Source organism: Caloenas nicobarica, chromosome 6 (genome assembly GCF_036013445.1).
Source record: "Caloenas nicobarica isolate bCalNic1 chromosome 6, bCalNic1.hap1, whole genome shotgun sequence".
Lineage (NCBI taxonomy): Eukaryota > Metazoa > Chordata > Aves > Columbiformes > Columbidae > Caloenas > Caloenas nicobarica.
In genome coordinates, this window is record NC_088250.1 from 4,390,076 (window position 1) to 4,411,630 (window position 21,555).

The 21,555-nt window shown below is 39.1% G+C and overlaps 1 protein-coding gene across 3 annotated transcripts in view; it reads left to right on the forward strand.

The window, feature by feature from the left end:
• PARD3B (par-3 family cell polarity regulator beta) overlaps positions 1 to 21,555 on the forward strand; it is a 377,310-nt gene that overhangs the window by 14,916 nt on the left and 340,839 nt on the right. For all 3 annotated transcript variants that reach the window (XM_065637273.1, XM_065637270.1, XM_065637271.1), the window contains exon 2: positions 6,756 to 6,857. In XM_065637273.1, the coding sequence (XP_065493345.1) occupies positions 6,756 to 6,857 (102 nt within the window). The remainder of the gene's footprint in view (positions 1 to 6,755; positions 6,858 to 21,555) is intronic.

Below are 21,555 nucleotides of genomic sequence, written 5' to 3' on the forward strand. Positions count from 1 at the left end.
GATCAGAGTCCCCGTTTTGACATCAGACTTTCAGTACCTTCGAAGATAAAACTTTAACAATTGGGTATTTAAAGTGACCTTGCGTAACATTTTCTTTTTTTCCCCCAGGATTTTTCTTCCTACTTTGTAATTGCACCGTTTGCTAATACAATGTCAAATGATGATTTAAAAAAAAAAAAAAAGTGGGAAGGATGAATTTTCACAACTAGTCTTGAAAGATAAGGTGAATGAATCTAAACAAAAATTTAGTCTGGGTGTGTGAAAATACATAAAATGAGATTTTAATTTTATTTTTCTTGAATAACTTTTTTAGGTGAAATAGCTTCATCTGCTCTAGTCTAAAAGCAGATGTATACAGTAGGGCAATCTGGTGTTTTGTAAAAAATCTTTGGTTCAGCTCATACTTAAATGTTTAATTTATTCCTATTAGGAGGAGTAAAATTTATTCTTTTATGTTGTCTTACTGTGTGAGGAAAACTTCTTAACCTCTCTGAAAATCAAAATGTGTGCTTTAGCTAGGAACACAGCATCACGGATATATTACTTAGACTGGCTTTACTACTTGTGTTCTCTCATTTTAGTTCCTGTATTGAAATCAGGATACGTAAACTGGCATAAACCAGGCGTGAACGGATCGAGTGTGTCCTTCTCCAATAAACACGCATTTAAAGAAGTGGTTTAGAAAGAGTTGGACCCCTTTTTGCAGAAGGAGCAGCTCCGGCTGAGTCTGGAGCGGTGCTGCGGTGAGGTGGGAGGTGCTGCTGGATGCAAACACTGCTCGCAACCATGTCACTGGCAATATTGTGAATTTAAAAAAAAAAAAAAAAAAACTGTTTGCTTCACTTCATGGCTTATGGTCAAGAACAGTTGCAGGGCTACATGCCTATAACTGTGCCAACTGAAATTTGCAAATACTATGGAGAGAGAGGTGAAGTTGTGTTTCAGTAGCAGTCTTGAAAGCTTTTAGTCAGCCCTGCTAAATTTACTGTTAAAAGTGAAGAACTTTGTATGTACTCAGAAGTTTGATTGCTTGGAAGTAGCTTCTACGTGTTCTCCATCACCCCACAGTTCAGGCAGAATTCTGCTTTTAAGATCCTTTCTTAGGTGGCTTTATTTGTAGTATTTCGTTTTATCCAGAAGGCAGATTGGGAAGCACCTTTTACAGTCACCTTTCTGGGACTGTTTCTATTGTATGACCTTCTGTGTTTTCCATAGTTTTATTGCTGGATGCTGAAAAGCAGTTTCTTTGTGAGCAGACTGCCTTCTGTCCTTTGCCCTCACCTCAGCTTCAGTTTTGGTCTTTGAGCTCGATCAATACAGATCTTTTTCTTGGGTATTACTGACATGAGAGGGTGTCTGTGACTTCAGTGGGTAGAAGGATATAAAGTTTTGTCTTCTCTCTGGCGTCTTCACTTCTAAAGTAAGCAGGTTCAGAGTTTAGTGAGGAGAGCAACAATGCTATGGAATACACGAGGAATCTTTTTTTACTATCTCATTGTGCTGTAACTTTTTATATTCTTTGTATTGTCTTGAAGGTTTCTGGAAGGTTTCTGCTGCTTTTGACTTTCTGACTAGAAATGATTAAAAATGTCTTGTTTAATTTTATGCGGTTGAACTGTAGAGCTGTAAAGACAACGTAGTTCATTCCAGGTAAGAATTTATTTTCAGCAGTGGGACCTAGAAATGTGGGCTTGTCACTCTGTTTTACTGGAATGCAAACTAAACTTTGGAAGCTTCCTGAGCAATAAAACCTAAATGTTGCTTTTTCTCTATTTTTGGAGGTTTGTGAAAGGAAGACTTAATTTATACTCAGCTGACCTTCATATAGGGAGGCTTATTGGGGTCTGGTCAGTACAAGGACCTTCTGAATTCAGTGAATGTCTGGAACAGACTTAATCTCTTGTGCAGAAGGCTGTTTGCCTTTGATTTTTACAGAATCTTCTGGTGTTTGCTTTTATTTCTTAAAAATGTCAGCTCTGCAGCATACAATATTATTACAGAAACGATGCAGTTGTACTATTTCTGCTGTCCTCACAAAACACTAGAGGCTGTCCTCATTTAGTGATCAGTTTGGAGAAGGATTTAGAGATGCAGTTGGAGGCTGTGACCAAACTCCTCCGTCTGTTCCCCTCCAGCTCCCTTTTGGTGCTCCCCTCCGCAAGCTGTGGTTTGAGAGTAAATAATACCTGGTGCTGTTTGGCTGGGGATGATGTTATATCATCTAGGCCTAGAATACCTAGAGAAATCATTAAATACTACTTATATATTGGCAGGCAATAGATCACATTGCAATATACAATCTAAAAATAATTAAATGGTAGAATATCTCCCACTGACCTTCACCGAAAATAACCCCTTCATCGGGAGCTATGTTGTGATGGTGGCTTTTGAAATCTTGTTTTCACACTGTCTAAATGACAGAAAAAACAGCGTAGCTGGAGTCCAGTCCTTCCCCCCAACTTTGACCTGGCATTTATGCTGTGGATGTGGAACACGCCTAAGTGATTTCTGTTTTCTAAATACATTCTTTTTCATGCTGGATTTCCTAGAAGTCTATTTGCTTTAGGGAAGCAATAATGTGGAGGCGCTTCTAAAATATCCCCCTGAGAAGTAATTGCGGGAGGAGACTTACTAAGTCATTCCTGCTTCTGAATTTTTCAGTGCATCCAAACTTCACCATATTTAAATTAAAAATTCCAGTTTAGGGATTGCAATTAATTTATGCATTCTACACAGCAGAACAAATAACAGCACCAAACAATAATTAATTGTGAAATTATTAAGTGGTGGTGTTTGTTTTATTGATGGGCCAGCTGAAATGTATTTAAACTTGTTGGGATTCTCTTGCTCATTAAGTCTCAAGTGCGCTATATGAACTGCAAAATTTATAGAGTGTGTTGCTTTATTTTTCAGAAGAGAAGACTGACACTTTCCTATTTGAGTTTGGAACAAAAGGAATCCACACGGTGCTCCAAGTTTTTGATACATTAAAAATGTGTATCTATAGGCGTATATAAAAAAATGTAACAATAAATGGGAGTGTCTTTTAATTATAGACTGGTTGGTCTTCCACTTCAATGTGCGTTTGACTGAAAACAAATGCATAGAAGAGTTTTTGAACCTATTTTGGACTATTTGAATGCTGAAGGTGTTGCATTGGTGGCGTCAGTTGCGTTAGGATTATGTGACAATGTGAACGCCAAAACCACTTTTTAAAATTTGTCACTTCTCTGCCTACATTGCACTTGTGCATTCATGTGACCTGGCTTTAATTTAACGTTTGGTAAATATTTGCATAGTAATTCCTAAAGTGTTCTCCTACACATAAAGGAAATGATGATAAACAGCTTTTAAGTGGCTTGATGTTAAACACAAACATGACTTGCAGCCCTAAGGTAAAATGCATGTGAGAGTAACTGTTCAATATTCATTTGGGAAGTGCTGGTATGTTACTAAAACGTAAGCAACTTAAAGTAATACCATCCCTTTCCTCAGAAAGTTTAGACTTCTCCGATGATGAGTCTATCTTCTATGTACCACAGTTATTTTTGAACTTATTCTATTCCTTGTGAGCTCTAAGTAACGTGTCATACACGGGTGTGTATGTGAGCATGCATACGCATGTACATTCATCTTCTGCCTGTTACTGTTACTCACCCTCATCATGTGGGTGAAATGCTATTTGGGACTTAAGATATCCAGCTTTTACATCTACTGGTAGTTAATGGCGTGTTTTATATGGTGAGCTAACTAAAATATTGGTGTTTTATTTATTGAAGCTGTCTGGACTCTTGGTGGGAGTAAAGAAGCACAGAAGAAATTGCTATATGGATTTCAGGTTTTTTTTTTTAATGTAGGCGCTTTGTATCTTGTGCATGGCAGTGTTTGGAGTTCGTCCAAAGAACAGAAAATGTTCTCTGCCTTTCAAATCTCTTTGGAATGAGCGAATGATTTTGCTGGTCAGATGAACTGTTCTTACTTCTGTGGCTGTGCAGAGGGAATTTCCTCCATCTAGGCCATCTAGAAGTAGTTACTATTTGCTTCATCAAACAAGTCTATAAAAAGCATCTCTCTGTGTGTGCTTAGTAGCTGATTTTGTGTTTGTGTGTGTGTGTTGGTTGGTTTGTTGGTTTTTTGTTTTTTTTCTTTTGGTTTACTTTCGGGGATGAAGTTCTGGTGAAGTTAACAGAAGCCAGCTTCACATTTGTATTTCTGGAACAACAAATGTTCCGTCTTGTTGTAGTCTCTGGTGGTTACTGTAATTGGGGAGTCCTTGAGATCAAAAGGTCCACACTGTGTGTACCTGACTCGTAGTGTGTGTGGGAACGGTACCTTAACTATTAAGTAATATTCTGCTAAGGAGACTACGTGAATCCCGTTCTGACTTAGTTCTTGTATTTTGGTGTGGATTTCTTGTAAAGAGTGTAACACTGACCACACTTGCTCCGAAAGACTGAGGAACGACATCTTCTTTCAGACTGATGTAGAGGCTACTTTATCTCGATGCGGCCACTAACAAACCCATTACATTACTGTTTTTGTGGCCCACAGCAAAAGGAAAGTTAGGAATTCTTTAAGCTTAATGTATTTTAGAGTGACTGCCTTGAGCTTGTTTCCTGCCAGCTTGCTGCATTCCGCTGGGACAGTCGAGCTTTGACACTCCTTTTTACCTTGTTTCTTTTTCAGTGACACATCTGGGTTGGTGCAGCTACTGGATCATAAATAGATGCAAACTTTAGAAGTAAAATCTTCCAATAGGCTGTTTGTTTTTTTCACATCAGTTTTATTCTGTCTACAGGACACTTAAACAGCATAATATGTGTAGCAGAATTTAATAGATCTCCAGACAAAAATGTTAGCAGCAGAAGTTTGGCTAATTAAGAGGAATGGTTTTCAAGTCTGCTGTTTTAGTGTTACTAACTATGGAAACCTTTGTGATTGCGTTAGTTAAAAGGTTCAGGGGAACAGCTGTAGCTACGGATGCATTCCAGTTGGAGAGAATCGTGTTCTGTGAGATGATTGGTAGGGTCAAGTGACACTCTTTCACAAGGTTCCTGCATCAGGTAAATTGTTTGATCTAAGTTAACATGCTGCCTTGTTTCCTCACTGCCTTTTCATCTTGGAATTTTGTGGTTATGGTAAAAATACTTAAACCATGGGCTTTCAGATAGAGCTTTGAGCTGTAATAGTTGCCTACGCTTCATCACTTTGCAGAGACAAAAGCATGTTAATTGATTTTCCTAAATTTTGTAAATTTGAGCACCTGATACCTGCAATGAACAAACATTTGCTAGTTTGCAGATGGGTGATTTCAGTGCGAAATGAGACAATTGTAGTTAGAGATAAATTACAGATTGAACAGATACGTTAGAGATACTTTCATGTGCTTAATTGTGTGGTTGCCCCCCCTTTCCCCCCAACTTTTATTGCTGAGCACAGAGTCATGTGGTCGGGAATGTCCCTTTGGTCGGTGGGGTCAGCTGCCCCTGCTGTGTCCCCTCCAGCTCCTTGTGCACAAGAAGTCGACAGTGGCGCGATGGGCTGTGGTGTGCGGCTTTTTGCTTTGTGTTCTTTGACTGCTGCCTGTTGATGATACAGTAAAAAGGAGGCCTAATCCAATTGATCCTCATCTGTACCTATGATGGAATTATCCTGATTTATTTACTGTCTGCATCACTTGATGGGCAAAGATACAGAATGCCCATGAATAAATATGGAGCAGAATATCCCTACTTCTCTGGGACATCATTACACGGGGAATATCCGAACTAGAGAAAAGGAACTTGCTGGTCTATATAGTGTCTTTTGAGCTTCACTTTGCTTCTGAGAACTGTGATCTAATTAGGCTTGACAAGTAAAAAGGGATTGGAGAGATAGATGTAAAGTAAGTGGAATTGTTGAGATTGCATATTGCGTGTCAGCAGGCCTCTTCTTTCTTTGTCTATTTCTGAAACCTTTCTCAAAGCTACATGTGTACACGCCAGTTTCTTGACCCTTAATTTTAGCATATTCTGGCCAGTTTCCATGATATTTGATGAGAGACTCAAATATGCCTTGCAATTTTAAGTAAGCATGTCTTCTTTCTTCAGCGTGCTGTAGATGTGCCAACTCGACATTTATCAATGCTGATACCATCAGTACTCAAACATCTTGCTGTGACTCGCTGGGCTGCCGTGTGCTTGTCGAACCACAATAGCTGGCCCTAGTGGGATAAATGTTCATTGGAGTTTGAGAGCATTTGTGAAAACAAACTGGGATTTTGTGTATTCGTTTGGTTTTTGCTACAATAGCCTGACCTACCTCCTCAGAGAAAGATGTGATAGGTGGTTTTTATAGATATAAATACACGCAGTCACCCCTGCCCCCTGAAACTGTCAGAAGTGATGCATGTCCATATATATAAAAAATATATTTACATGTGTGTGCTGATAATAACACAAATATTCCAACTATAAGCTATTGTAGAACAAAAAAAAAAGTTTAATTTCTCCTTATTTTTATTAACTGTTTAACTTAATAAGGCAATGGAAATGAAATACACATTTTAAAGATCTTTTGCATAGAGTTCTATAGTGTCTTGTGTTATGCCTGTAGTTTTCGTTCTCTTAGTTTCAGTTTTGGGTAGTGGCTCCAAGCTTCTACCTCACGATTAAAGAGGGAAGCGGGTGCAAAGGAGATGGGATACAAAGCTGCTTTGTCCGATGGCACTAAAACTGCGCGAGGTGAGGTTAAAAAGTCTTGTGTCTCTCTTACAGGATCCAGCTTCCTGGGTGAATATTCACCACCTGGAGTACACAGATGGAGGGATCCTGGACCCAGATGATGTGCTGGCAGATGTTGTGGAAGACAAAGATAAGGTAGAGTTTGCATGAGAAGACTACTTTTGCTTTTTGCTGTGGCTTTTCAAAGAACTCATGCTACTTTCTCATTTCTTGGACATCTGGCAGGTGAAACGTGTGTTCAGTATTCTTAAATTAAACACGTCTGCCCATAGGTGCTGTAGGTGCCTATTTCTGGAGTAGAACTGGAAGGGGGGAAAAAAAGGCATGACCAAAGCAATGAAGATAATCACAGGAGCCCTAGTAGTTGATTTAGACTTAACCTTTTCAGGCAGTTCTGTGGGTGGTTTTTATTGCTGTATGAAAATAGAGTAGTGAAGGACCTTTTTTTATGCCACTTAAAATATCTTTTATAATCTCTTCTTTTGCTTTGAATTAAGTTTTTTGAGAATCATTCAAATGTCATGGTTGAATATGTGTGACAAAATAAACAGACAAATCCTGCGATGACAAGAACAGCTGCCTCAACCGTGTTAAATTTCAGGAGGAGTTTCTGTGATTTTCTACAGAAAGTCTAAGCAGGGCAGTTATTAGTTTTAAAAGCTGTAGGTCTGCTGGTTGAGGGGTCAAGGAATCCTTCTGTTTGAGAGTGGCATTGAGCATGTGTCCATCCAACCTACACAAGGTTTGGTGTGATCTGGTGGCAAAGAACCAGCCCTGTAAAAGCCTTAGAAATATTTTTAATAGTTTTATTGTGGCTCGTTAGCCTTTGAGCCTTCGCCAGTGCTGTTCCACCCTGAGAATATTGGCTAGGGGATCTTTAAGCTTTGCAGAAAGGGAGGAGATATTTAGATCTAATTGACCTGGTGTTTAAAGACCCTAAATAGATGAAAGATTTTTTTGGTACATTTCTCTGTGCACTGGTTTTGTTTGGTTATGATTATCTGTACGTGTGGTAAGTGAACAGGCCACAGCTTTGTTGCTCCATTGTCCTTGTCATCCTTTCGTACGCATCCAAGGCAGTAATGCAGTGTCCCATGAAATCAGTCACTCTATATAAAATCAAATAAGTGTTGCACTTGACCTGTGTGCCTTTAACCAAAGGTGCGTTTGGTGTTGCTGACCATGAAGCTGCTCTTTAGCGTAGAGGAAGCTACCTGATGCTTTTTTAAGGCTTAATCTGCTCTAGATGGTACTTTGATAGCAGTAAATTATCACAGTTTCTTCAAAGGAAAATGTCCTTGCTAATCTATTGAAATTCTTTCACTGTGGCAACAAAACAGGGAATCAGAGTGAGTTATCAGATATAATTTATTTGGAATTTCAAAAGCTTTTGACAGTCCTTAACAATAGACTGTTAAGTAGGCACAAGTGCTGATGAGGTAAGCGGCAAGTGCTGCTGGGGGTGAGTAAATGATTAAGAGGGAACAAAAAGATTGAATAAATGGTCCGTTTCCAACATTGTGAAATAAGGGCACTGGGATTCATACCGCACATTATTGGGAGTGGTGATGTTTTTGAGCTCTGCTTGTATTAACTTCATGGTTTCCTCGTGAACTCAAAATGAATCAAAATCCAGCAAATAGGTAGTACAGTGGATGACATGAATTGCTGTCAACTGCACAGTTACGCATGTCGGAGAGGGTGGCTTTTGCTATTGGCATGTAAACAAGTCTGAGTGTTATATATGCTTGGCAACGTGTGTCATGTTAGGATGGTTTGGGAATTCTTTATGACGAGGGCCCTTCTTGCTGCCGCTTGCTCGGCAAGAATTGATGACCCGAATTGGATGTCAAAGCTAGTGTTGAATAGTTTTAAAATAGTTTGTTTTCACTGACTTATCCAGCAAGGAGTTTGTGTCCTGATTACTCTTAATGATGGATCTAATTAATGAAAAATCTCAAATTTTGTCGTTTGAACGAAAACATGCTATTCCTTTGCTTTTCATGTGTTGAAGCTATAAATGGAGTCCTCTTTGTATACTGTTCTCAACAGTTCTCTGTCACTTGAAATGGCTTTTCTCTTGGGGAAAATTTCAATACTACGCAAAAGATGTGAACAACACATTTCCCCTCACGTCATTGTGTACATTGAGCCTTTGCACATGTCTTAAATGTATGAACTTGATGTATTCATCTAGGTTTCCCTCTGATTTTTAAATGGAGTCATGTTTTCAAATACTCAAACACCTGGGGAGACTAAAAAGTTGTAATGAAGCCCTGTGTTAATAAGTTAAAACTTGCTTAGCTTATAGGAGAAGTTTAAACTGTTAATAACTTCCTAGATCAGAACAGTTCTGCTCTGAATATATATAAAAGTCTCCAGGGAAAACACAGTTTGCATCTAACCTGTCAAATATATATGTTCATATTTTGACAGGATTAAATATAAGCAAAACATGCGTACTGCTATGCTTTTGTCAGCAAAAGGGGTGGGTTTTTTTGTTGTTTTTTTTATTAAGGGGTGGAAGGAAGAAAGGGTATGTTCTTGTGATGGGCATTGAGTTGATACTGAAATCGGAGGGTGCCAGTATGGTCTTAGAAAGTTTTTGCTTGGCTGTCTCCGTTGTTGAATACAGTGACTTGTCTTTTTGAACAGCAGCAGAAGCTTTTGAAGGACACGAAGCAACATCAATGACATGCTGAAACAGTGACATCGTTTCGAGATTTGTAGGGCCTGTAACTGTCATTTAAGTGTTTCTAATGATGATATCAAATAAATGGTATGAATTAAGTGTAGCTCTGATAGTTACTTTAGCTAAGCGTTTAATGAAATATTAAATAGCAAAATCAATGAATTCTTCCCTTCTCAGTTCGCTACCAGCAGAAACACAATACTGAGAAAACGTGTCTCCTGGAAGGTCTCCAAATGGTAGAGAAATCATCTGCTGGCTGTTCAGAATTTTTATTGGGCCCATGTGCATTCCTGATGAGGAGCTGAAGTGGTTTTTGTTGAGGATGCGATTGTGAGCGTGAGGCTGCTTTGGATAAGTTGTTTCAGCACAACAAACGTTTGGATTCAGAAAGACATACAAACTTGAAGACTGATGTAATTATAGAAGGGAGATGTCTATCCAAGTACCTGATGGGCGTGTTTTCTGTTATGGATTCTGAACTTTTCCCTTGTTTCCAGGCAGGTTCAGGCCCTGGGAGCGCTGCCTGCCTGGGTACCGCCGTTGTTTTCTGGCCTGGGTTTGGCTCTGGAGCCCTTCAGGGTCGTCATTCCGACTGTGACAGCACACTAATGTGCAATGTGTATTTAAGTTATATTAAAGTAATTCCACCTTTGAAGAGTTTCTGTTCACTTCAACCCTTGGATTCCTCATGAAACGGAGAAGGAAGTCAGAACTAAGGTAACCTTTAAGTAGCGATGCAGAATAGTTTTTTATTCTTCAATTTGTTATACAACAGTGTGTTACACTTGTCTAGGAAAACAAAGCAAGATATTTAAGACTTAGTTACAGCTGAGAATTTTTACCTATTGAAGAATATGCTGCAGTGTGTTTTTACGTGGGCTGCTCTACAAGCTGTTGCGTATTAGTCAACTTTGTCTTGGGGAAGTTTAAAAAAAAAATCCCTTTGATTTAAAGAATAAGTGTGTAAGAGAGATGTGTGGCAGCACAGAAAGCAATTTAATATTAGTTTCATATCATGTGGAGGTAACATTTTAAGTGTGCAATGGACACAAGATAGTTCGAGTTGATGTATGATAACTTAGATGCTCTGTGTCTTGCACAAAATCTGCATCAAAGAAGAAAACAAAAAAAAAAAGAAATTACAGCTTTTTTCCCCTCTGTGAGGTTGTGGGTGTTGCTCTGGACTGGGGTTTTGACACTCAAGGTTTTATGACTTTTAGTTGATTAGTACCGGGGCCAAGTTACTGTTTTAATGCGTGAGCTTTTACTGACTGTTAAACTGGTTGCAGCAAATATGTGCTTCGAACTTTTGGTAGTAAAGGCTTCTGGCATAGTCTGGGTTCCGCTTCCCTAAGTCTGAACGCCTTGGTTGACAGAACTGTTGTCCGGAGACGGCCAGTTCTTGTGTTTCCTTGGTGCTAATGAGGTAAAATAGGGATTAGTAGATCAAAAGTCTGGTATGTTCGCATTTGAGGAAAATAAGAAGCTGCAGAACTTTGTCAAAACTGGCACGTAAGGGCTGCTGTTCTTTGATTTGCTTTAAATGTGGAGTCTGTGTGTTTGGTTTTCTTTATTTTCTCTAAGTATAATTTTCAAGGCTGTGGTTAATATCTCTGCCGAATATATGTAGATATTTGTCTCTGTGACTCTTCTTCTGGTTTTGCATTCGTATTTTCTGGTTTCAATAATGAGATCATATGGATGAGCGGAAATCTTAAAATTTGATGAAGAAAAAGGGTAACTAATAGTTATACCAATTTAGGGTTTGAAAAAAATAAATTAAAATAGATTTCACTTTTATTCTGAATAACGTGATTGCAGCCTCCAAGTGCATGATGTGGTGTTCTTATCTGTTAGATTCAGGGTATTCTGTTTCTTAAATAATTTGTAGTAGGTTTCAGTTGTAATTTCCCATCATCAAAGTTACTGGGATATGAATTTGTTACTGCTGACAGTATTTCTTAGCTAAGTTCTCGGCGATGAAGATATAAAGACAAACCACTACTGTGAATAAAAGTTGGACGTAACTTCTGTGAAGGGAGTGCCCGTGTGAGTATTATTGAGGTGTCTGATAATTAGCTGTGCCTCGTGCAGCTACAAGGATGGGAGATAGGAGAAATGGCGTGTTTTAAAAATTACCTTGATCCTGTTCGGCACCTTAAAAGATGTGCGACGCAAGAAAATCCTTTTGCAGTGACTGTGATGGCTCTTCCCCTCACCCCGCGTCACAGGCTTTTGAACTTGTTCAAGAAGATAGTGCTTGCTAAAATCCTCTGAGTTTATCTGGGCTTTACCTGTAGTTTAAAAACAAACAAAGGCAGGCATTGGGGACAGGGTGCATTCTTATGGAAAAACTGTAGACCTTGATTTGCCGGCCCTTTGAACTAAGATGGAGTTTTGGTTTTGCTATGGATGAAATAGTGTGCAAGCCAGTCAAGCTGCAGCCTGTTTGAAAAAAAAAAAAAACCAAAAACATTTACATGCTTTTCAGGAAGAAAAGGTTTGATGCCATTTTAAGCCAATGCTTGTTTAGGAAACAGATGTCTGATTTCCCTCTTGCGTAGTAGGGTGTGCTGTGAGCCACCATATATGTATATAAAAGGATATTTTGATAGGAGTTAGTCTGTTTATTTTTGAAGCGGGATCTGAATTGTGAGTACCAGAGGGAAGCGGGGGAAAAAAAAAAATCACCATCGTTAGTACTTGTTAAGCAACACTTTATTTCAGTAATGCAGTTTCTTTTAGAATACAGATTATGAAGCTTTGCATTTTTATGAAATTTGTTTTAATTTCTTGCTGCAGAGGTGCCATGCATTATTCAAGATTATAAAATGATTTGGATTTCAGGAGCATTTGGATTTGCTGATGAGGATTTCAAGCTGTGTAATTACGAAACTGTATGCACATAGGTTGGAAGTTCAGGACTCATTAGCGTAATCATTAAAATAACCATTTTTTAAGTGTGGTATTACGTTCCGGGGTGTGCAATTACACTATCATGTGCTTCTGGTTGCTGGAAACATTCTTATGATAAACTTCAGGTCTAGCAATGTACTTCAAGGTAAGTTCATAGCTTTAAGAACAGACACCTGGTCAAATGTTGCTTAACTTATTAAAGAAAATTCAGTTTTATAGGTTTGAAGCCATAACACAGTGCTTGTATGCATAAATTAACCTCCTATTTATCCTAGAAAAAATATAAGCTTTTACGTATTTAGTGCTGTATAATGCAATTTTTCTTGTCTCGGAACATATTACAAGGGTTACTTACTTCAGCTCTACCTACTTTAAAAGTAAACATGGTTATAAAGGTTCTTACCAGATGGACTCCAAACTTTTAGTTTTCCCAGTGTAATGTTTCTGTTTGAACATTGTGAACTGTGGACTTTCTCTGATCATCTGTAGCCACCAGAGCTTTTCTGTTTGTGACAACTATTCCGTTACTTTTCTCAGATTTTAAAAAAAAAAAAAAGAGCATTAACTGTGGTGGTGGATCTGTGACACTAAGAAGATTCCTGATAGTTTTGGAATAAGATTGCCTATTTAAATGCTAAGAGGGGGATTTTGGAGTTAAAATCCTTTTTATGTAAGATACATGCAAATCTGAAACTTGTGCTTTTCTAATTTGATTTTTCCATTGATCCCTCTATTATCTGATTTGTGCTTTGGCATTTTAAATGAAAAAGTATTAAAAACACAACAGGCAGAAGGTTTGGGGCCTGGGTCCCTTGGGTTTTGTCGGGTATTCCGCTGTACAACCATAACACTTTCTCTCAACCTGAAAATGGTGTTTTGTCGTCTGGGCACCGAGTCCTGTAGCTAATTGGTGCTCTGACAATTGGAGCTGTTGGGGTTTCTGTCCCTTAGACAATGAGAGGGATGGAGGGAGGGTGGGCAGGGAGGTCACGCCAGGTGCATCTGGTCCCTAATGGTGGGTTGAATGGACATTCCAATGCCCTGATGAAAAGGAGCTTAATATCGATTTGTGTGAGCATAACCTGGTGGAAGAGGCTTGTTCCCGCTAAGTGATTTTCCTTGATGGAACAAATACTTGGAATTCTATATACAGTGTTGATGCTTAAATGCGCAAAAGCTTGTTAATGTTTACCAAGGGAGTGAGATGCTTTGTGAATATAATGTAACCGTGTTGTGGAAAGATAATTTTGTGGGTTGCCTTGCTGTAAAGTAAGCTGAGCTCTTAAATACTTCCACATGGTGGTTGATAACGTGCCTCGGATTATTATTATTTGGCTTGTCCTACTTAGAGTGCAAATGGATTGAAGAAGGGCTCCAAAGGCTGCTTCAATACAAGGAGTTTTCAATGCCTACTGTGCTATGTACCTTGTGGTGAAGGACGGGAGGTTTGGTGTTGGTGTTTCATCCCTATTCAGAAGTGACTGTTCTGGAGTTGGTCCTGATACAGTTTTGGGAAACTGTTTCAGACCAGTGAGTTCGTGTTACTCCTAGTAGTTGCACAGCTCCTGTGTTCTGTTCTGTTCTTCTAATTCCTGCTACTCTTCCCTCCAGGAAGTTGAAGCTCGTTCAAAGTTTTGAAGTACTTGTGGAAATCTTGTTCACGTGTCAGTAGCAGAAAGAAATGACGTTGTTATAAGAAATGACATCCAGGAATAAGTGTTCTAGTTGAGAAGAATGAAATATCATTAAAATATTCTGAACTTTTTAGCATGAGAATGTATTTGCTGTGGTGCCACCTTCTACGAGCCCTTGACTGAATCCATTCAACGCCAGCTCTATGTGCACCAGTTCTTGTTTTTGTGGTGTGGTTTTTTTTTTTTGATGAAGCTGTTAGAGCTGTTTTCTTGCTGTTGTAGTGCTAGTAATCCGAGTTGTACTCTCTCACCCCAAAATCATTCAGACATTTAATTGCATCCTTGTTTTTTAAAGATTCCACTGAAAGTGGCTGTTTGAAGGAAGGAAAGTTGGTGAAATTCCTTGATATTTAAAGGGAGGAAAGTTGATATTCCTCAGGTTTTAAAGGCGTGCAGCTTTCAGGATTTTGCCACATTATCTGAAAATAAGAGAGAGATTCTGAGAATCAAGATGGGATGCCTGAATCTGAAGGATCGCTGAAATTTATCTGACCATAAAAATGTTGGGTGAAGAAATGCTTGATAACTGTGGTTGAATCTTGGTGAGCAAAAAATAGCCTTTACTTCCTATGTGTTTAAAATATATTCGTCTTATGATAGAAAAATGGTAAGGAATGTCAATAGCAAAGAATATGTGGCCAAGGGTAATTCTAAATAAAAATTTTTTTTAGAATTAATGAAGTTGACATATGTACATTTCAGCTTGGTTGGAGTCTTCATTCGTGGATGCTTTTTCTGTTGCATGTTGAAAATTGAGTTGAAGACAAGCAATAGTGAGAACTCAAGATAAAAATGCATGAAACACTAGTCAATTATTAATAAGTATGTGAATGTCTGTTATGCGACTACCTAGAAGAGCAGAAAAGCAGTGCCTGGCCTTGTACCACTGGTTTTGCAAAGCTGCATTTTTTCATGTGGTGTGTGATTTCTTACTAATTAAAAGTCACTAGTTTAAATGTGGGAGTTTTTTTGTTACTCCCTTCCTTTTAACAAAACAATTTCATGTCTTCCTTGCTTTTCAAATAAAGAGCTAACTTTTTGATGAACTCAAGTCCTACTCTTATATTATTTAGCAGGCTATAGTAATGATTATAATTAGCGTGTTTTTCTAAAAAGAAATACACTTTCTCTAGTGCATTTTTAACTTTAAGGCGTAATTTTCAAGAGGATAATAAAATACACTATGGTGGATTGTGCAGTCGCGTTAATGCAGCCTTCTCTTGGCAGAAACTCCATTCGAGGAGGTGAAGACTTGCTGCTCTTTTGCTGCAGAAATGCCCTGATTTGAAGTTGATTGAGTTCCTAAGCTTGAACTGCTCGGTTTAGCTTGACCCAGGTCATATTAGTGACACTTTCAAGTTGTGATTTCTTGCCTTCCTGGGACTACACAGAGATGACTGCCTGATAGGAAATCAAAAAACTGAATTTCAGAGTACTGAGATTTTCCTGATCTTAATGTTTCACATGTTTAAAATCTGAGCAGTCTTTCATATGGTGCTAATGCATTTTCTATTAACACTTCTGAAAAGTTTTTCTTAGATGGCATATTTCTTCTTAGATCGTTTCATGTTCAACCTTGAAGGAAGGTTTTCCTAAGCTTTCATTTATATCTAATATCTAACCCATAAAAATCAAAGCTTTAAGGAAAGAAACCTGTATGGTCAAGAAGTTCCTATAGCTCAGTATAGAATAATGATAGTAAGATGAACAAATAATACAGCAACAGGAACCAGGTGTCTTAATATACTTTACTGTACTTTCGTGACCTTGAAGCTGAAGTGCTGATGGTGTGAGGAGCTTGATCACCATGTGTTGTGTATTTAGTTTCAGGTTATCACATCTATAAAACTAAAACTACCCATTGGCTTTATTTATAGTCCTTACGTAGAATGGTAGTTCTGATTTCCAGCCCCTCTCCCTGCCAACTGGTTATAGTAACTGATGGGTAAGGGAGGAAGAATTTTAATTTCTCCTTTTAGATGTCAGCTTCTCTTTTGTTATTCTGTGGGGCAGCATTGTCCTGTGGGGTGGCAGTGGCATTCACTTAATGGCAATTCAAGTTACACCTTCGTATCTAGAATTCCATTGAGTCTTATGTGTAAACACGAAGTTGAAAAGTAAATTCGTTTGGAGACGGTAGCAATTAATCTAAGAAATCAAATAAGATTTTTTTTTTTCCCCCCTCTAAAAGTTTGGAGTTTTTTGTTTGTTTTTGTTCTTCTCTCTTATGAAGATGAAAGCCTACAAAGAGATGGAATTTTGGTGTTCAGAATCCCTTCTTCAGAAACCTTCCCTGCTGCTTCCAGCCCTCAAAAATCTGGCTTTAGATACAGGAACGGACTTGTTACTCTATGGGGTCTCCTTACTGTCTTACTTGAGTGATTCTTGTTCCCATTTCCCTATAACCATTTGGAACGTTATCCTCGCCTTCCCATGTGAAAGCGAAGACGTCCGCAGTTGTGTACGGCTGTCCTTCTATAGCCGGGTACGTTGCCTGGGTCTCTGGAAAAGGGGCTCCTGCTTCAGTGTATGAAGGCTCTGCTTCCAGAAGGGACAATAAAAGTTTCTTAGGCTTAGTTTTGCTTTGGCTTTGGTTTCCTGGCAGCCTTAAGCTGGCCTAAGCGTGCATTTGTGTTGGAGACCTCCTCCCGTCCTGCCTCACAGCTACCGCTCTTCAATGATGTTTTAGGATGAGGTTTTAGGATAGGTGTGGGTGCGCCTTTTTAAAAAATTCTATACTGCTTCATCTAAATGGAGATTAACACAAGCAAGGTTTTTTCATGAAGCCGAAAACGTTGCAGAACAGTTGGTTTTCACCTCCTTGGACCAAAAAATAAAAAGTGTGGAAAGGGATGATGGTGCAGCATGCAGGGTTTGTAATGATGCTGATTAGCCAGGCTGCTTCAAAGTTGAGAAAACTTGATGGTTTGCCACATGCAGGAGAGGAGAACCTAAGAATTGCAACACTTGGAACCTCAGCTTTTCTTCATTGAAACTAGTGAGGATATGAATAATTTTACAGTTTGGAGGTTTTATATAAGTAAAAGAGCTGGAAATGGAGATGATAGGCTGACTGAAAAGAACGTCCTTGTGCTGGGATACTTAATTGATCAATGGCTGTTTCAAAAACCAAAATTGTACATACCTGGGAGCTGGTGCTGGGAGAGTTACGTCAAAAGGTTCGGAATTATCTGATCATTACAAGCACGAGCTGCGAGGTGTTTGTGGGCTGCTTGCTTGTCTGCTTTAATTAACTATATTCTGGTAGTAGAACAGGGCTGGAAAGTGAACGTGCACAAATGTAGCAGACCTGGCTGGTAAGCCATAGTGGAAGAGAAGTGAGGATGACGGTGTTAAAGCATGGCGTGTAATTTAGTCCTAAATGTACATATAACATATAAACAACAAGCATATAAAGCGTGTGAATAAATGCTTCTAACCATTCCTTTTTCTGTTGGCTATTTAATTAGCAACACCAGCTACTCTGTGAAGGATAGCTGAGAATATAAATATACTTTAAATATCTTCCAATCATATAAGGTAGAATGAGGAAAAATAACAAGCAGCATTTGAAGTATTTTTATCTTGTGTTAGCATTTGATTGTATTGTGAACAGTGGGTGTGATTGGGACTTCAGTACTTGGCTTTTTCCCCAGTATGTTCCTTACTCTTAAGAAACAAAACAAAAAAACCACCCCAGAATCGTATCACGAACACGTTATAAACACTGCCATAGTTGCCTGGTGAATGTATTCTGCAGTACAATTCCAAGTAGGGGAAAATAGTTTTATCCAGTTAATGGAAGATATATTGACTGTATCTGATAGAGAAAATGGAACTATCTGTTCAAGGTGATTAACTGTTTATTTCTAATATATTGTTCTGAAAGTGCAAACATTTGAAAATTAAACCACTAGATTGCTCATCTCCCAGGAAATACAAAAGCATCTTTTAGCCCTCTGTAATCTTCATGTGCTCTTGCTTGCTGTCCCTAATTGCCAAGGCCTGCGTGTTCCCTTCCCATCTGACCTAGCTCCTATTCCTTCTTTTTAATTTATCTTTATGCTTTTATCCGAATTGCTTAGGTAAGATCTTCTGAATCAAGTGAACTGCTTTGTTTAAAACACTACCAAAAAAAAAAAAATCAGCTGGAGATGCACTCAGATATTTAAAACGTGTCACAGAAAGCCAAACCCTTGTCCCAAGCAGTTGAAACCTGGCAAAGAAATATGCAGCTGTTCTTAATGGTTTTATTTTTTTAAGCTCTGAAGTTTCAGGCAGTTTTAATAGCTGGCAGTGCTGTGACTTCCACTTGCTACCCAGCCAGTAGATAGACTAGAATATATAGTGTATATATACATTCTGCATAGAGTACGTAGACTACTAGAAGTACTTCCACTTGATAGAAAGTAGGATTGACATAAGTGCAGACAATATCAGACCAAATTTAGGAAAAGTACAGTGTAATGAAATAGGATGTATTCAATACTCTTCACTGCTAATACCTCCTCTGAAATGTTGAGAATTTAGCAGAAAGCTGTTTGAGCTAATAGGTAACAAGAGGTACTTAAGGTGAAGGAGAAGGAGTAAGCGTGCCCCAGTGGTGGATGCCATGCCCGTGTGCGCTTATCCTGAAGCCACCTCTTGCTGGCTTTGGTGTAACATCTGTGGTTTTAGAGCTGTCACTTATGGGAGGAGGAAAAAAGAAATCCCAACAAAAGAAAACCTTAACCAAAAACCCCAAACCACTGCTGCATTGTGTAAGTAATAGTAGCACTTATTTAGCTGGCCTAGGGAGCAATGTCTTTGCAGCTTTTGAATGATTTTAGTGTGTTCCATCTCTTAATCATACCCTTAAAACCCTCAGAACTTGCTTTCCAATTTCCCCCTGCTCCCCAGCATTCAGTATTTTGTTAAGCATAGGAGTACCAGGCGATCCACACGTTGTGGTTTGGGGTGGTTGTGTTTGGCTGGGCAGAGGCCAGGGCACCGGCACTTCTCCAAGTGAGTTTCCTGCCCGTCAGTTTGGATGTGCCCGGCACCAGCTTTCGGCACCGATTCTTGTTTGATAAAACAGCGTTCTCTGAACCTTTGTGCTCACAAAATACATCTCTTAATGGTATCAGCTCCGAACTTTTGGAGAAGCTGAATGGGCTGAACTCCCCAGATCACTCATTGAAACGTTTTCCTCCTCTCCAGCCTGCAACTGTTTTCTGTTCTCTCTTCATTCTGTGTGTGTGAATTTCCATACAGACCCTTACATACTTTAATATGACACCCAGAACTGTATGCATTGTACTTGTATTTATTTTAGTAACACTCTAAATCATATCAAGTGCATCATATACCTATTTTCTGCTCTTTTATGAAGCTAAAGGTTAAAAGATTAGATGTTCCTTATGAGATGAACTACTAGCATGGAGAAGCTGTTGTCCCTTTGACTGGTCTGCTACCGTTGCTAAATCCCTCTGAATCATGCTTTCCAGAGAACTGCTCCCATCTTTGGAGGTACAAACCGCGGTCCTTATTCCTGTTCATTTTTTTTCATCTTAATTCCTTTGTTTCTAGCTGCTGTCTTGCCAGGAAAAAATAGATGCAGGATAGTTAGTTGGATGAACATATTGCAGACAAGACAATTTCTTTAATAAAGTCTAACACAAAGTCTGAGAGGCTCTGTCAGAGTGGCAAAGAACTGCTTATCCAAGCTGAGATTGCCAAGTTTCAGAGGAGATTGCTTTATTTTGGCAAAGTACTGGCACGCATAAGGAATGTCTTAAATAGCTTTTTTTTTTTTTTTGGGCACTTCATAAACAACAGATTTATTAAACCTCATCGCCTGGGCTTTATTGAAGACTGTAGGGGTAGAGCGGAATGAATTGCAAGACGCACACTGTGCTCGAAAATGGCCACAGCCAGTTCAGAAGTGTTTGTAATAGTAACATTTAGTGTGCGTGGAGGATGTCGGCCACAAATTGAGCTGCAGGGCTGTGCGATCTGTATGCCAGGGCACTGCTGGTAGGAAAGGGAGGCTCCACGTTCACGTTCTGCCAACAAGTGTTAATCGGGTATTATACACTGGCTCTCATCTTCACGCGTGTGTGTTCTTGTTGGTAGTGCTTTTCAGAGATTTGTTTCTGACTTTGGGAAACTTGGCGCCGTCATCACTATGTGCTCGAGAAATAATGGCAGATCTAAACATCAGGTATCAATTGTCCTGGAGTGGCCAAGCTGCTGACCTTGTAAAGCAGGGGCAAGGACAGAAGGCCTGAGACAGCACACCTTGCAGAGAGCTGAGGAGACACCTGGTGCCACTGGGACAACGGTCTTTCTTTTCATTATCACCTTTGCTGCAGAGGGATTCTCTCCAAGACCTGCAGATCCCAGCATGGGTGGTACAGTTTATTATTATTTGGTCTCCAGCTGTTCTCCTTGTTGCTGGGCAGCGTGCGGTGGGGCCTGTTGTTGGTAACGGCACGCTGCTGGGTGATTACCGGTGCTAAGCGTTGTGGCAAGGCTTTGTCATCTTGTAAATCAGAGTGCCGATGTCGCTGGAGAACATCGGTGCATCATTGTAAGTCTTTGAACTACATCAGCTCTGCTGATGTGATCAAGTCCCCGTGTAAAAAGCGTGTGTAGGGTCAGGCAAGGCTTGCGCTGCTGCTTTGCGTTATGGATGGCTTGGGGCGTCATTTCTTGTTTTCCAGCTGGTTGCTGCTCCCATGTTCTCTCCCCTTCTCCTTTGCAACCTCGTGTAACTATAGTGTAAGTGCAATCGTACTTCTCGCCCACCGCAGCCACTAGCTCAGTGTGCTAGTGATAATATAGTACTTCTGGCAGAAGCGTGGTGCATTATATTTTAAAATGGTTTTCTATGTGTAGTGAATCCAAAAAGAAAATTTTGTGAAAGAAGGCTTGAAAACCCTGTTAAGTGGTAGAATAATAATCAGCATCTTGAATGCACTGACATTTTAAGCAATTAAACATTTTCAGGAGAAAAAAGAAAAACTACTGGTTTGGAGTCATCTAGCACTGTTTCCAATAGCTGTTATTTTGTTGGCTTGCTAGTATTGAGAAATTTGTAACAAAGTTTTTTTTATAGTAGGTCTAACAGACATGCCTTTTAACTTGTACAAAAATTGTCTTTTCTATTAATTAGATATTGATCTGTTCTTCCCAGTCGTTAATTGCAAAAGACTTTCTGAAAAATTTTTTAGTTGAGTTGTTTGTTACTGCACGCATTGGCTTTCCACAGGGCAAAATGTAAATAAACAGTTAAATAGTGTGTTCACATACTTTTTATTTTTTTAGTTAGTGTTGTCTCTTTTTTTTTTTTTTTTTTTTTACTAGATTTTGTAATGAGGTATTATCTCTTCATTTGTCTCTCTGGGTGAACTTGAGTATTTTGGAGAAAGATATTCAGTCTGCAGTGGTTTGCAGTATAGTTTATAATTATACGTTGTTTTGAGTTTGTGCTATACATTTCAATTGAAAGCTTCAACTAAGTAGGGAATGGAATGAACAGAAATGACAC